We start from the raw sequence: 11,618 nt of genomic DNA on the forward strand, positions 1-11,618 counted from the left end.
TAGATTCCGATGTAGATGTGGTAGCTGCGACTGCGATGGAAATCAAATTGAAATGCATATCAATTGCTGTCAAAAGAAATTAAATAAAATACATAACAAAAAAAAAGAACACAACGTTCCCCCTCGTTAGTGTGTACTCTTGTGTTCACATAAGGGACAACTCTTAGCCATCTTTCATGATATTTGGTGTGGTTCCAGAATTGTAGTGTATTAAATATAATCAAATAAATAAATGGCTTTTTTTGTGTTCTGGCTCATTCTGCTTTGGTGGGATGGCCAATGGCTGCTGGCAGGCGATCGGCTGTCATTGCGTTGCACATCAATTTAATTTCTGTTAAAGAGATTTGATAAAATATAAAAAAGAAAACAAGATAATTATTTTGCGTTTACATTTGTGTTCAGATAATGCAAAACTCATAATCATTCTCTACACCCAATAGAATAAATGAGTGGATTTTTAGTGTTGTGGTTTTCTTGCTGGCTTTTGATATCCAGATGCAGGTGCTGGGGCTTTGCTGCGATGGCGATGCACTTCAAATGTCATGTCGTTATTTCTGTCAAAAGAAATTATGTAGATAATAAAAAAACAATAAACTTATTTGGCGTTTACATTTGTGTTTAAATTGGGCCCATCTCTTAGTCAGCATTAGTGTCCTTGGGTTACTGTGGCGTTGAATATTAAACATAGTCCAACAAACAATTGGATTATTATGCTCTGGCTGGGGGCTTTGGCTCTGGCTGGGATGGCTAATGGCTGATGGCTGATGGCTGACCGCTTAAGCTCAGAAGCCACGGTTCTCGTTGAGCTCCTTATGTGGTGTCAGATCCTTGGTGATCGAAAAGGGGGCTCCATCACGAAACATCTTGCAAATGAGACTGCCCAGATTCTTGGCATCATCGATGCCGGAGTGAGCACGTCCCTGGAAGGTCAGCCTCACATGTTCCAGGGCATTGTTGAAGCTGAAGGGACGATACTTGTACCACTTCTGGTAGATGGCTTTCGCGTCTATCCACTGATTGAAGCAGGTTGGCTTACGTATATTCTTGCGTGCGCACTCCTTGGCCAGACAGATTCCAAAGTCCCAGTTCGTCCAGGTGACGAAGAAACAGTTTCCCTGTGGATTGGTCATACTCATCTTTGGTAGCACCAGGTTGCGGGCGCTCAATTCCTTCTTCAGCCATTCGATAAAGGAATTGAGTGCCGTCTGCAGTGGCACTCCCGCCTCCACAGTCTTCTGCTGAATGCCCGTCAGACTGGTACAGTATTCGCTCAGTTGCGGCTTCTCCACGGGCATCACGTACTTGTGAAACTCCGCCTCGACCATTCCCGTTTTCAGATTGACCAAAATGGCTGGGAACTCAATTATCTCCGACAATCTAAATTGTTGAGCCGGTTGATTAACCCAGCAGGTGGCCTCGAAGTCCACGGATATGGCATAAGTAAAAGGATGCATTGTCAACTTCTTGGATTTGCGTGAATTCTGTTTCTTTAACTGGATCTAGACGAGCTCCTTTCAGGAATATTCTCTGATGTATTAGCACAGTTGCTTTGTACACTTTTATGAAGGCCGACTTTGTTTGTGCAATTCCAATTGAATTATTTTTCTTTGTAATGTAATATGCTGTCGCTTTTTTGCCAGTGCTTGCAGTTTTTGCTGAGTAACGATAACTTTTGACCTATCAATGGAATTTGTGGATTTATTCGATATCTATCGATTTTTAATAAAATGCGACTTTGTAGTACAATTGTCAGTCGGTAAATAAAGCGCAGTGAAAAGAAAAGTTTAGTGCCTTTTACGAAAAGGAACATTGTGAGGCGCAGCTACGGCCGCGATTTTAAATTTATACCCTAGCAATTAGTGCGAGTGAAAAACACATAGTATAGTGAGTGTGAGTGAGACGGCATATGTTGATGTTGATTAACCCTTAACAGGCCCGTGGGGTTTACAATTTTAAAATAGAATGATTTTACTGATACAGTAATATTTAAATTTTGTGCAGCCATTAATTATTTTGCTTCAAAATTTTTACTAATATTAAAATGTTCTTTTACATAATATATAAATATTGCTTATAATTCTTTGTGTTTTTTTTTATGCTATTTATATAATTTGATATGCAATATGTAATTTTTTTGAGGTTGGAACATAAGGGTTAACAACAATCAAAAAATCAACGGAATCAATCGTCGATCTGGCCGCAGTGATAGGGCGTGTATGAGGGCTATGCTTATGCTTATGGTTAAGTATGCGTCGCTTACATATATAATGATAAATACTAAAGGGATGATATAAATGAAATAGCTGCAAATGCATTAGACTTATTGACCTCCAGCCATAGCTTATAGAAGTCAATTGATGAACAATTGCAACTTTTCTGTGGCAAGGTACGTCGGCTCCAGGGTATTAACAAGCCTATTCAAATCACCCCACTCAGCTGCACTTAATTTCATGTATCTTTTGAGGAGCCTTTCGCAAGAGTCTTCAAATGGTTGCTCAACATAGTGTACGTTGGGTTCCAACGAACCTATTGAGTCCTGTACAGCCGACAGAACTTTTGCGGCGGTCACTAGGTCATTACAGGCATTCTTCTCATCTTTACCCTTTACCACCGAAAAATTCTTTTTCTTTTCAGGCACTATGAATACTATATGAATACTCGTAGAAGCCCACAGGAACCGCAGGCGTCGGTCACCAACCGAACAGAGGCCACATGGTATGGCCCAGGGTATGGAGCAAGTCTCCCTGTTTCCAACACTTCCTCTAAGTGACACTTCACAACTTGGCTAAGGGATGCAAGCAAATTCCATCTTGAATCCGCATTCTTCTGTAGATGCTCCGACTTGAATAGGGGATAGGATTCAAGGCCAGACTGGAAATTGCGGCACAGAACATTTCGAAGGAGATAAATCAAGTCTCTCAATTGCTCCCACTAAAAACTCCACTAACATTATCCTACTTGGATATATGTACATATGTATATTCAATATTCGCATTGGGCTATATCTAAACTCCAATTCTATGACAATTTGGTTGCCTCGTTTTTCTTAATTTCTCTAACTTAGTTTCGACAAAATATCGAGCTATTCTAGCTTTCCCATTTGGGAATTAGTAAGTATGAATAGTAGCAAAATGTATATGCTATAAGGCCATATCCATTGCTATGATTAGATGTACTCGTACATTTGTAGGTGTTTAGATTCCGATGTAGATGTGGTAGCTGCGACTGCGATGGAAATCAAATTGAAATGCATATCAATTGCTGTCAAAAGAAATTAAATAAAATACATAACAAAAAAAAAGAACACAACGTTCCCCCTCGTTAGTGTGTACTCTTGTGTTCACATAAGGGACAACTCTTAGCCATCTTTCATGATATTTGGTGTGGTTCCAGAATTGTAGTGTATTAAATATAATCAAATAAATAAATGGCTTTTTTTGTGTTCTGGCTCATTCTGCTTTGGTGGGATGGCCAATGGCTGCTGGCAGGCGATCGGCTGTCATTGCGTTGCACATCAATTTAATTTCTGTTAAAGAGATTTGATAAAATATAAAAAAGAAAACAAGATAATTATTTTGCGTTTACATTTGTGTTCAGATAATGCAAAACTCATAATCATTCTCTACACCCAATAGAATAAATGAGTGGATTTTTAGTGTTGTGGTTTTCTTGCTGGCTTTTGATATCCAGATGCAGGTGCTGGGGCTTTGCTGCGATGGCGATGCACTTCAAATGTCAAGTCGTTATTTCTGTCAAAAGAAATTATGTAGATAATAAAAAAACAATAAACTTATTTGGCGTTTACATTTGTGTTTAAATTGGGCCCATCTCTTAGTCAGCATTAGTGTCCTTGGGTTACTGTGGCGTTGAATATTAAACATAGTCCAACAAACAATTGGATTATTATGCTCTGGCTGGGGGCTTTGGCTCTGGCTGGGATGGCTAATGGCTGATGGCTGATGGCTGACCGCTTAAGCTCAGAAGCCACGGTTCTCGTTGAGCTCCTTATGTGGTGTCAGATCCTTGGTGATCGAAAAGGGGGCTCCATCACGAAACATCTTGCAAATGAGACTGCCCAGATTCTTGGCATCATCGATGCCGGAGTGAGCACGTCCCTGGAAGGTCAGCCTCACATGTTCCAGGGCATTGTTGAAGCTGAAGGGACGATACTTGTACCACTTCTGGTAGATGGCTTTCGCGTCTATCCACTGATTGAAGCAGGTTGGCTTACGTATATTCTTGCGTGCGCACTCCTTGGCCAGACAGATTCCAAAGTCCCAGTTCGTCCAGGTGACGAAGAAACAGTTTCCCTGTGGATTGGTCATACTCATCTTTGGTAGCACCAGGTTGCGGGCGCTCAATTCCTTCTTCAGCCATTCGATAAAGGAATTGAGTGCCGTCTGCAGTGGCACTCCCGCCTCCACAGTCTTCTGCTGAATGCCCGTCAGACTGGTACAGTATTCGCTCAGTTGCGGCTTCTCCACGGGCATCACGTACTTGTGAAACTCCGCCTCGACCATTCCCGTTTTCAGATTGACCAAAATGGCTGGGAACTCAATTATCTCCGACAATCTAAATTGTTGAGCCGGTTGATTTTCCCAGCAGGTGGCCTCGAAGTCCACGGATATGGCATAAGTAAAAGGATGCATTGTCAACTTCTTGGATTTGCGTGAATTCTGTTTCTTTAACTGGATCTAGACGAGCTCCTTTCAGGAATATTCTCTGATGTATTAGCACAGTTGCTTTGTACACTTTTATGAAGGCCGACTTTGTTTGTGGAATTCCAATTGAATTCTTTTTCTTTGTAATGTAATATGCTGTCGCTTTTTTGCCAGTGCTTGCAGTTTTTGCTGAGTAACGATAACTTTTGACCTATCAATGGAATTTGTGGATTTATTCGATATCTATCGATTTTTAATAAAATGCGACTTTGTAGTACAATTGTCAGTCGGTAAATAAAGCGCAGTGAAAAGAAAAGTTTAGTGCCTTTTACGAAAAGGAACATTGTGAGGCGCAGCTACGGCCGCGATTTTAAATTTATACCCTAGCAATTAGTGCGAGTGAAAAACACATAGTATAGTGAGTGTGAGTGAGACGGCATATGTTGATGTTGATTAACCCTTAACAGGCCCGTGGGGCTTACAATTTTAAAATAGAATGATTTTACTGATACATATTTAAATTTTGTGCAGCCATTAATTATTTTGCTTCAAAATTTTTACTAATATTAAAATGTTCTTTTACATAATATATAAATATTGCTTATAATTCTTTGTGTTTTTTTTTATGCTATTTATATAATTTGATATGCAATATGTAATTTTTTTGAGGTTGGAACATAAGGGTTAACAACACATCAAAAAATTCGTCCATGAATAGTGTTGTGTTGCTCATGAGTAATGTTTACCCAACACTATCCGCATCAACAATCAAGCATGCACTGACGATAAGGGACAACACGAACGAGCTTCGGCTCTTGACGAGATCGCCGTGTATAATTTCATCATGCCCTACAGTAAGTCAGTGCATACTGCACGATGAAGAGTGTGTGTGAGAGTGAGATAGATAGTGAGAGAGGGAGAGAGGGGGAGGGAGATAATGAAAATGAGTAAGCGCGTGAACGGCGTTGCGTAGCCATTGAAAATTAATATTTTCATTCCGGCGTAATAATAATCATTATCCGATCTGATTCAGATTTCCAGATTATTCTGGCTAGTTAGTTTTCTCGTATCTTCTGTTTATGCTGCAAACCTCAATTGTAACGAACCTAAACGGGTCTACAACACCGACCCCAACGCGAATTCCGACTAAGAACATTTAACAACATTTAAGACACCACATCCCCCACTTTTTCACTCGCCGCCAAGAGAATACCCTATAAAGTGACGACTAATAATACCCGGTCACGCGGATCCTCCACTCCGGTCCGAGCAACCGATCAGGTGCAGTCTTCCAGGTTCATCAACCGCGAAGACGATGACACACCAAGGAAGACCACGACGAGCACCAACGGACCCTAAGTCGAAGAGGAATAAACCAGGTCAACCCACAATCGCCAAATCGGCGAAATGCGAGCCCGGCTCCGAGTCTAGACGATACCCCGCAGCGTAATTCGGACTCACCAAAAACATAATAAGAAACGAAGAAAGGAATAAAAGCCAAACCAAGTATTTAAATAATATGAACAGCGTAGGTCATTACAAAGGGTCGAGGCTCTGGCACTATTCCACTATACGTCCCTAAGCACCGTTCGACGCACACCACAAGTGACTCTCGACCAGGCCCCGCTTCAATCTCTCTGCCACAGGCCAACCACAACGCCTCCGTTAAGGTTCCATCCAGCTATAAAATTCTTGTGGATTGACCTTGGACTTAACTGAGCTTACCTCACCGAAAATAGGTCCATCACACAATTATATTTCAAACGACGAGATTCTAAAAGAACTATAAGCCCAAAGAGCAGTCGACATTTTTTAAATACACTCGCCAAGTCGATGGCACAGCTACACCCACTGGAGAAATCCAGCTTATTTTGTACCTCTATAACTTACCAGGAATAATTCAAATTACATGGCACACCGCTTGTGTCAACATTACCCTATGAGATGCAAAAATTTAAAAAATATTGGTCATACTGCAAAATACTGTAAAGGTAAAACAATATGCGACTCGAGTGGCCTTCCTCCCCATGACACAACCCCTTGCTCACGCATACAGTGCGCTACTAGTGCTACCAGTAGTAAAGACTGCCCAAAATATATTTTAGGTTAGGTTAAGGCGGTAGCCGGGGAGGGGGGATAAAAACAGCTCGTTACAGTAGGTCCAGCACGGTATCCAGGGCTTCCCCTGGAGTAGTGCGTAGCCCGCCAGTTATGCATAGCTCTGCCATGCGTTGAACTCTACTGAGTCTGTTGAGACAAGTTCTTTTGTCTAGGGCTGGCCACCATACTACCACTCTATAGAGCATAATTGGTCGTGTGATGGCGGTGTATAGCTTCCGAACTATATACGGGGCCATTCCCCATTTTAGTCCGATTGCTTTCCTGCATGTATAGAGGTCCACTGTCCACTGTGCACTGTGCATTCTTTACTCTATCCTCTATCCGTTTTAGACGGGTTGACATTTGACGGCATGCATTTGTCTGCCCATCTCGAAATCGTCGTGCGATTACTTTCTATGCACCCACAGTTCGTTCACTGCCACGTTCCATAAGAGGGGCGAGAGGACTCCGCCCTGTGGTCTTCACCCTTCCGAAAGGCATGCCGGGATGCACCCGTGGGAGAATACTCCCTCGTTAATTATTTTGAGCCAATTAATGGTTTTTGGTCCCACGTGAATCAGTTGGGCAGGGATAATGCCATCTGTCCCCGTAGACATGTGTGGTTTAAAACTTTTGATCGACCCGAAAATGTTCTCCTGGCTTATCAGGTTCAGGATGGCATTTGAGCCGTGTCGTGTCGTTTAATATTAGCGGCCTCTGCCGGAGGAGAGCCATACTGACTAAGTATCGGGTATAAATGTAGAGTTGCGGTGTCCGCAGAAACTCACAACGTTCCCCCTCGTTTTTTATGCCTATTATATCTATATTTTATATTTATAGATGCCATAACTGTAGATACGGGGACTGGATCAGCTGAAGTCCAGATTAGGAAGGCTCTACAGCTGCAAAAAAAAAAAACGTTTCTTCAAAAACAGTACCACCGCGAACCGCATACCTTAATTAGTCAATTAAAAACTAAAATGAAATATATAATAAAAGAAAAATTTAAATATGAAATGAAATGAAGATTGATAACCTACTTCATGGGTACCCATTTCACTAGCTACTACATGGGTACTCATTTCACTAGCTACTAGACGAGTACACATAGCACTTGTTCGGGGGTAAACGATGTGGTATCGCTGGTCCCCATGTCGTAGGACATTGCGGGTAAAAATGGAAATGATGAAAAGCATTGTTAAGGGTTAGTAAAGAAAGTACCCCTGGTCTTTTAGGGAGTGGTGATATCACCACCTCCGAACTAGTTCCCAGTACTGCTGGGGTACGATGCGCTAATAGCGCCTTCGACTGGCCAGCCACCGCCACACCAATCTGATACAGAACAGATGACCCCACCTTCTCTGCAGCGCTTCGTCTTGGCACAATCTCTGTCCTTGCGAAACACCTGGAAAAGGTTAGGATCGAAGTATTCGTTGTCGAAAAAGCTTGAATTGAGCCAGGTTTCAAACAAAATGACAACGTCGAAGTCACACGTAGAGGTAGCCAAGCTGACAGCCTGAGTCTTGGCACCGTCCATCGGCACGGTCACAGAAAGTGGCGGTGCCGTTCTGTTAGTGGCCACGGAAGATGGATCCAGAGGAGGTTCAGGCATATCCCACTGAACCAAAGGGCCGAGACCCATGCTTGAAACCTGCTTGTGTGCCGGAGTCTGAAATAGCAGCACACCATCCTCGTCCAGAAGATTGGGCAGGGAGAGCCAATCTAGGTGATGATGCTAAAGAGTGTTCCACATAAGAGTGCACGACGGGCTGCTGACCCTTCGTCAAAAAAGTGCAAGCAGAATATTTTGTGGAGAAGCGGCGATCATAAAACCAAAGGGGTTTCACTGGGGTTTTTTTTTAACTGGATGAACTTGGAGCTTTCGGAGTCAGCGTGGACGTCCGCAGTGGCACAGCTGCACACAGATTAATTGCCGTCAAATCAGCTTCCTCATCAGGCCTCTGTCTATGCGCGAAACCCTTACCGATACTGGCCAGAATCTATCATCAAAGACCACGGGGAACACCAGATAACGCAGATAGATCAGCATCTCGCTTAACCAATTTCACGCAAGAAATTTCCTCCTCCGGCATCTTGAGTTTATCGGCAACAAATTTCACCACCGCCTCTGGCCCCGTCGCGGTAGCAAATTTACCAATATGCAGGTATGCCATAACAAAATAGGCAGATTTTTCAAGAGTTTATCTGAACGCAGTGAGAGCTCACTAATGACTACATAATTTAAATTAAATTTAATTTAAACTGGAGGTCGGCAGGTATCCAGAGTCCGTATATTAGCAACCGAGCAACCCCTCGGCCATGCATCCCTCGGCATGTAACAGTGTCACCATAGATGGGGTAATTTCATTGAGAGTTTTCTTTACTCCGCCCGACTACCATTAGCCAGCATCCATGGCAGAGATATGACCGTGGCAGGACTGTCTCAGCTTTCTTTCGACTGGGCACCAACACTGCCTCGGTCTTGTGGGGAGCGAGTTCGAGCCCGATCCTCTCCAGCCACTGTTGAATATGCGCTATTGTCTGGTTGCAAGTCTTCTCCAAGTCTCCGGCCAAGAGTTTTCCCACCACTAGAACAGCCACATCGTCTGAAAAACGGCTGAGGCTGAGTCGCAATATGCCGTCGTTCATTGCGTTGCACAGTGTGGGGCCCAGCACCGACCCCTGCGGGACGCCTGCAAATACCTCCTATTGCTCCGTGCCAGCCTCGGTACCTGGGTGTGTCGAAAGTCTCTAGCGCCCAGCAGGATGCAGCTCAGAAGTCAATTGATGAACAATTGCAACTTTTCTGTGGCAAGGTACGTCGGCTCCAGGGTATTAACAAGCCTATTCAAATCAACCCACTCAGCTGCACTTAATTTCATGTATCTTTTGAGGCGCCTTTCGCAAGAGTCTTTGGGCTTGTCATGTTATTTGGTGTGGTTTCAGAATTGTAGTGTATTAAATATAATCAAATAAATAAATGGCTTTTTTTGTGTTCTGGCTCATTCTGCTTTGGTGGGATGGCCAATGGCTGCTGGCAGGCGATCGGCTGTCATTGCGTTGCACATCAATTTAATTTCTGTTAAAGAGATTTGATAAAATATAAAAAAGAAAACAAGATAATTATTTTGCGTTTACATTTGTGTTCAGATTATGCAAAACTCATAATCATTCTCTACACCCAATAGAATAAATGAGTGGTTTTTTAGTGTTGTGGTTTTCTTGCTGGCTTTTGATATCCAGATGCAGGTGCTGGGGCTTTGCTGCGATGGCGATGCACTTCAAATGTCAAGTCGTTATTTCTTTCAAAAGAAATTATGTAGATAATAAAAAAACAATAAACTTATTTGGCGTTTACATTTGTGTTTAAATTGGGCCCATCTCTTAGTCAGCGTTAGTGTCCTTGGGTTACTGTGGCTTTGAATATTAAACATAGTCCAACAAACAATTGGATTATTATGCTCTGGCTGGGGGGCTTTGGCTCTGGCTGGGATGGCTAATGGCTGATGGCTGATGGCTGACCGCTTAAGCTCAGAAGCCACGGTTCTCGTTGAGCTCCTTATGTGGTGTCAGATCCTTGGTGATCGAAAAGGGGGCTCCATCACGAAACATCTTGCAAATGAGACTGCCCAGATTCTTGGCATCATCGATGCCGGAGTGAGCACGTCCCTGGAAGGTCAGCCTCACATGTTCCAGGGCATTGTTGAAGCTGAAGGGACGATACTTGTACCACTTCTGGTAGATGGCTTTCGCGTCTATCCACTGATTGAAGCAGGTTGGTTTACGTATATTCTTGCGTGCGCACTCCTTGGCCAGACAGATTCCAAAGTCCCAGTTTGTCCAGGTGACGAAGAAACAGTTTCCCTGTGGATTGGTCATACTCATCTTTGGTAGCACCAGGTTGCGGGCGCTCAATTCCTTCTTCAGCCATTCGATAAAGGAATTGAGTGCCGTCTGCAGTGGCACTCCCGCCTCCACAGTCTTCTGCTGAATGCCCGTCAGACTGGTACAGTATTCGCTCAGTTGCGGCTTCTCCACGGGCATCACGTACTTGTGAAACTCCGCCTCGACCATTCCCGTTTTCAGATTGACCAAAATGGCTGGGAACTCAATTATCTCCGACAATCTAAATTGTTGAGCCGGTTGATTTTCCCAGCAGGTGGCCTCGAAGTCCACGGATATGGCATAAGTAAAAGGATGCATTGTCAACTTCTTGGATTTGCGTGAATTCTGTTTCTTTAACTGGATCTAGACGAGCTCCTTTCAGGAATATTCTCTGATGTATTAGCCCAGTTGCTTTGTACACTTTTATGAAGGCCGACTTTGTTTGTGCAATTCCAATTGAATTATTTTTCTTTGTAATGTAATATGCTGTCGCTTTTTTGCCAGTGCTTGCAGTTTTTGCTGAGTAACGATAACTTTTGACCTATCATTGGAATTTGTGGATTTATTCGATATCTATCGATTTTTAATAAAATGCGACTTTGTAGTACAATTGTCAGTCGGTAAATAAAGCGCAGTGAAAAGAAAAGTTTAGTGCCTTTTACGAAAAGGAACGTTGTGAGGCGCATCTACAACCGCGATTTTAAATTTATACCCTAGCAATTAGTGCGAGTGAAAAACACATAGTATAGTGAGTGTGAGTGAGACGGCATATGTTGATGTTGATTAACCCTTAACAGGCCCGTGGGGCTTACAATTTTAAAATAGAATGATTTTACTGATACAGTAATATTTAAATTTTGTGCAGCCATTAATTATTTTGCTTCAAAATTTTTACTAATATTAAAATGTTCTTTTACATAATATATAAATATTGCTTATAATTCTTTGTGTTTTTTTTTATGCTATTTATAT

At 42.6% G+C, this 11,618-nt stretch overlaps 3 protein-coding genes across 3 annotated transcripts; all 3 read right to left on the reverse strand.

Annotated features, from left to right (window-relative positions):
* Window positions 1–172: 172 nt before the first annotated feature.
* LOC117184527 (ERI1 exoribonuclease 2-like) lies at window positions 173–1,644 on the reverse strand. Its single transcript, XM_033382639.1, has 3 exons — window positions 611–1,644; window positions 391–554; window positions 173–331 (listed from the first exon to the last, which is right to left on the reverse strand). Exon 1 carries the CDS (start codon window positions 1,452–1,454, stop codon window positions 783–785), a length of 672 nt encoding a protein of 223 aa, XP_033238530.1. The 5' UTR covers window positions 1,455–1,644; the 3' UTR covers window positions 173–331; window positions 391–554; window positions 611–782.
* A 1,723-nt stretch (window positions 1,645–3,367) lies between these two features.
* LOC117183185 (ERI1 exoribonuclease 2-like) lies at window positions 3,368–4,826 on the reverse strand. The gene is made up of 3 exons (XM_033382634.1): window positions 3,806–4,826; window positions 3,586–3,749; window positions 3,368–3,526 (listed from the first exon to the last, which is right to left on the reverse strand). Exon 1 carries the CDS (start codon window positions 4,647–4,649, stop codon window positions 3,978–3,980), a length of 672 nt encoding a protein of 223 aa, XP_033238525.1. The 5' UTR covers window positions 4,650–4,826; the 3' UTR covers window positions 3,368–3,526; window positions 3,586–3,749; window positions 3,806–3,977.
* Window positions 4,827–9,754: 4,928 nt separating this feature from the next.
* On the reverse strand, window positions 9,755–11,083 carry LOC26532852 (ERI1 exoribonuclease 2-like). The gene is made up of 3 exons (XM_033382638.1): window positions 10,120–11,083; window positions 9,900–10,063; window positions 9,755–9,840 (listed from the first exon to the last, which is right to left on the reverse strand). Exon 1 carries the CDS (start codon window positions 10,962–10,964, stop codon window positions 10,293–10,295), a length of 672 nt encoding a protein of 223 aa, XP_033238529.1. The 5' UTR covers window positions 10,965–11,083; the 3' UTR covers window positions 9,755–9,840; window positions 9,900–10,063; window positions 10,120–10,292.
* Window positions 11,084–11,618: the final 535 nt, after the last annotated feature.

The sequence above is a fragment of the Drosophila pseudoobscura genome, chromosome X (assembly GCF_009870125.1).
Source record: "Drosophila pseudoobscura strain MV-25-SWS-2005 chromosome X, UCI_Dpse_MV25, whole genome shotgun sequence".
NCBI classification, from domain to species: Eukaryota; Metazoa; Arthropoda; class Insecta; order Diptera; family Drosophilidae; genus Drosophila; species Drosophila pseudoobscura.

Excerpts from the sequence above, each read along its gene's own strand:
- LOC117184527 (XM_033382639.1), bottom strand. The coding sequence starts at position 1,454 with ATGCATCCTTTTACTTATGCCATATCCGTGGACTTCGAGGCCACCTGC.
- LOC117183185 (XM_033382634.1), bottom strand. The coding sequence starts at position 4,649 with ATGCATCCTTTTACTTATGCCATATCCGTGGACTTCGAGGCCACCTGC.
- LOC26532852 (XM_033382638.1), bottom strand. The coding sequence starts at position 10,964 with ATGCATCCTTTTACTTATGCCATATCCGTGGACTTCGAGGCCACCTGC.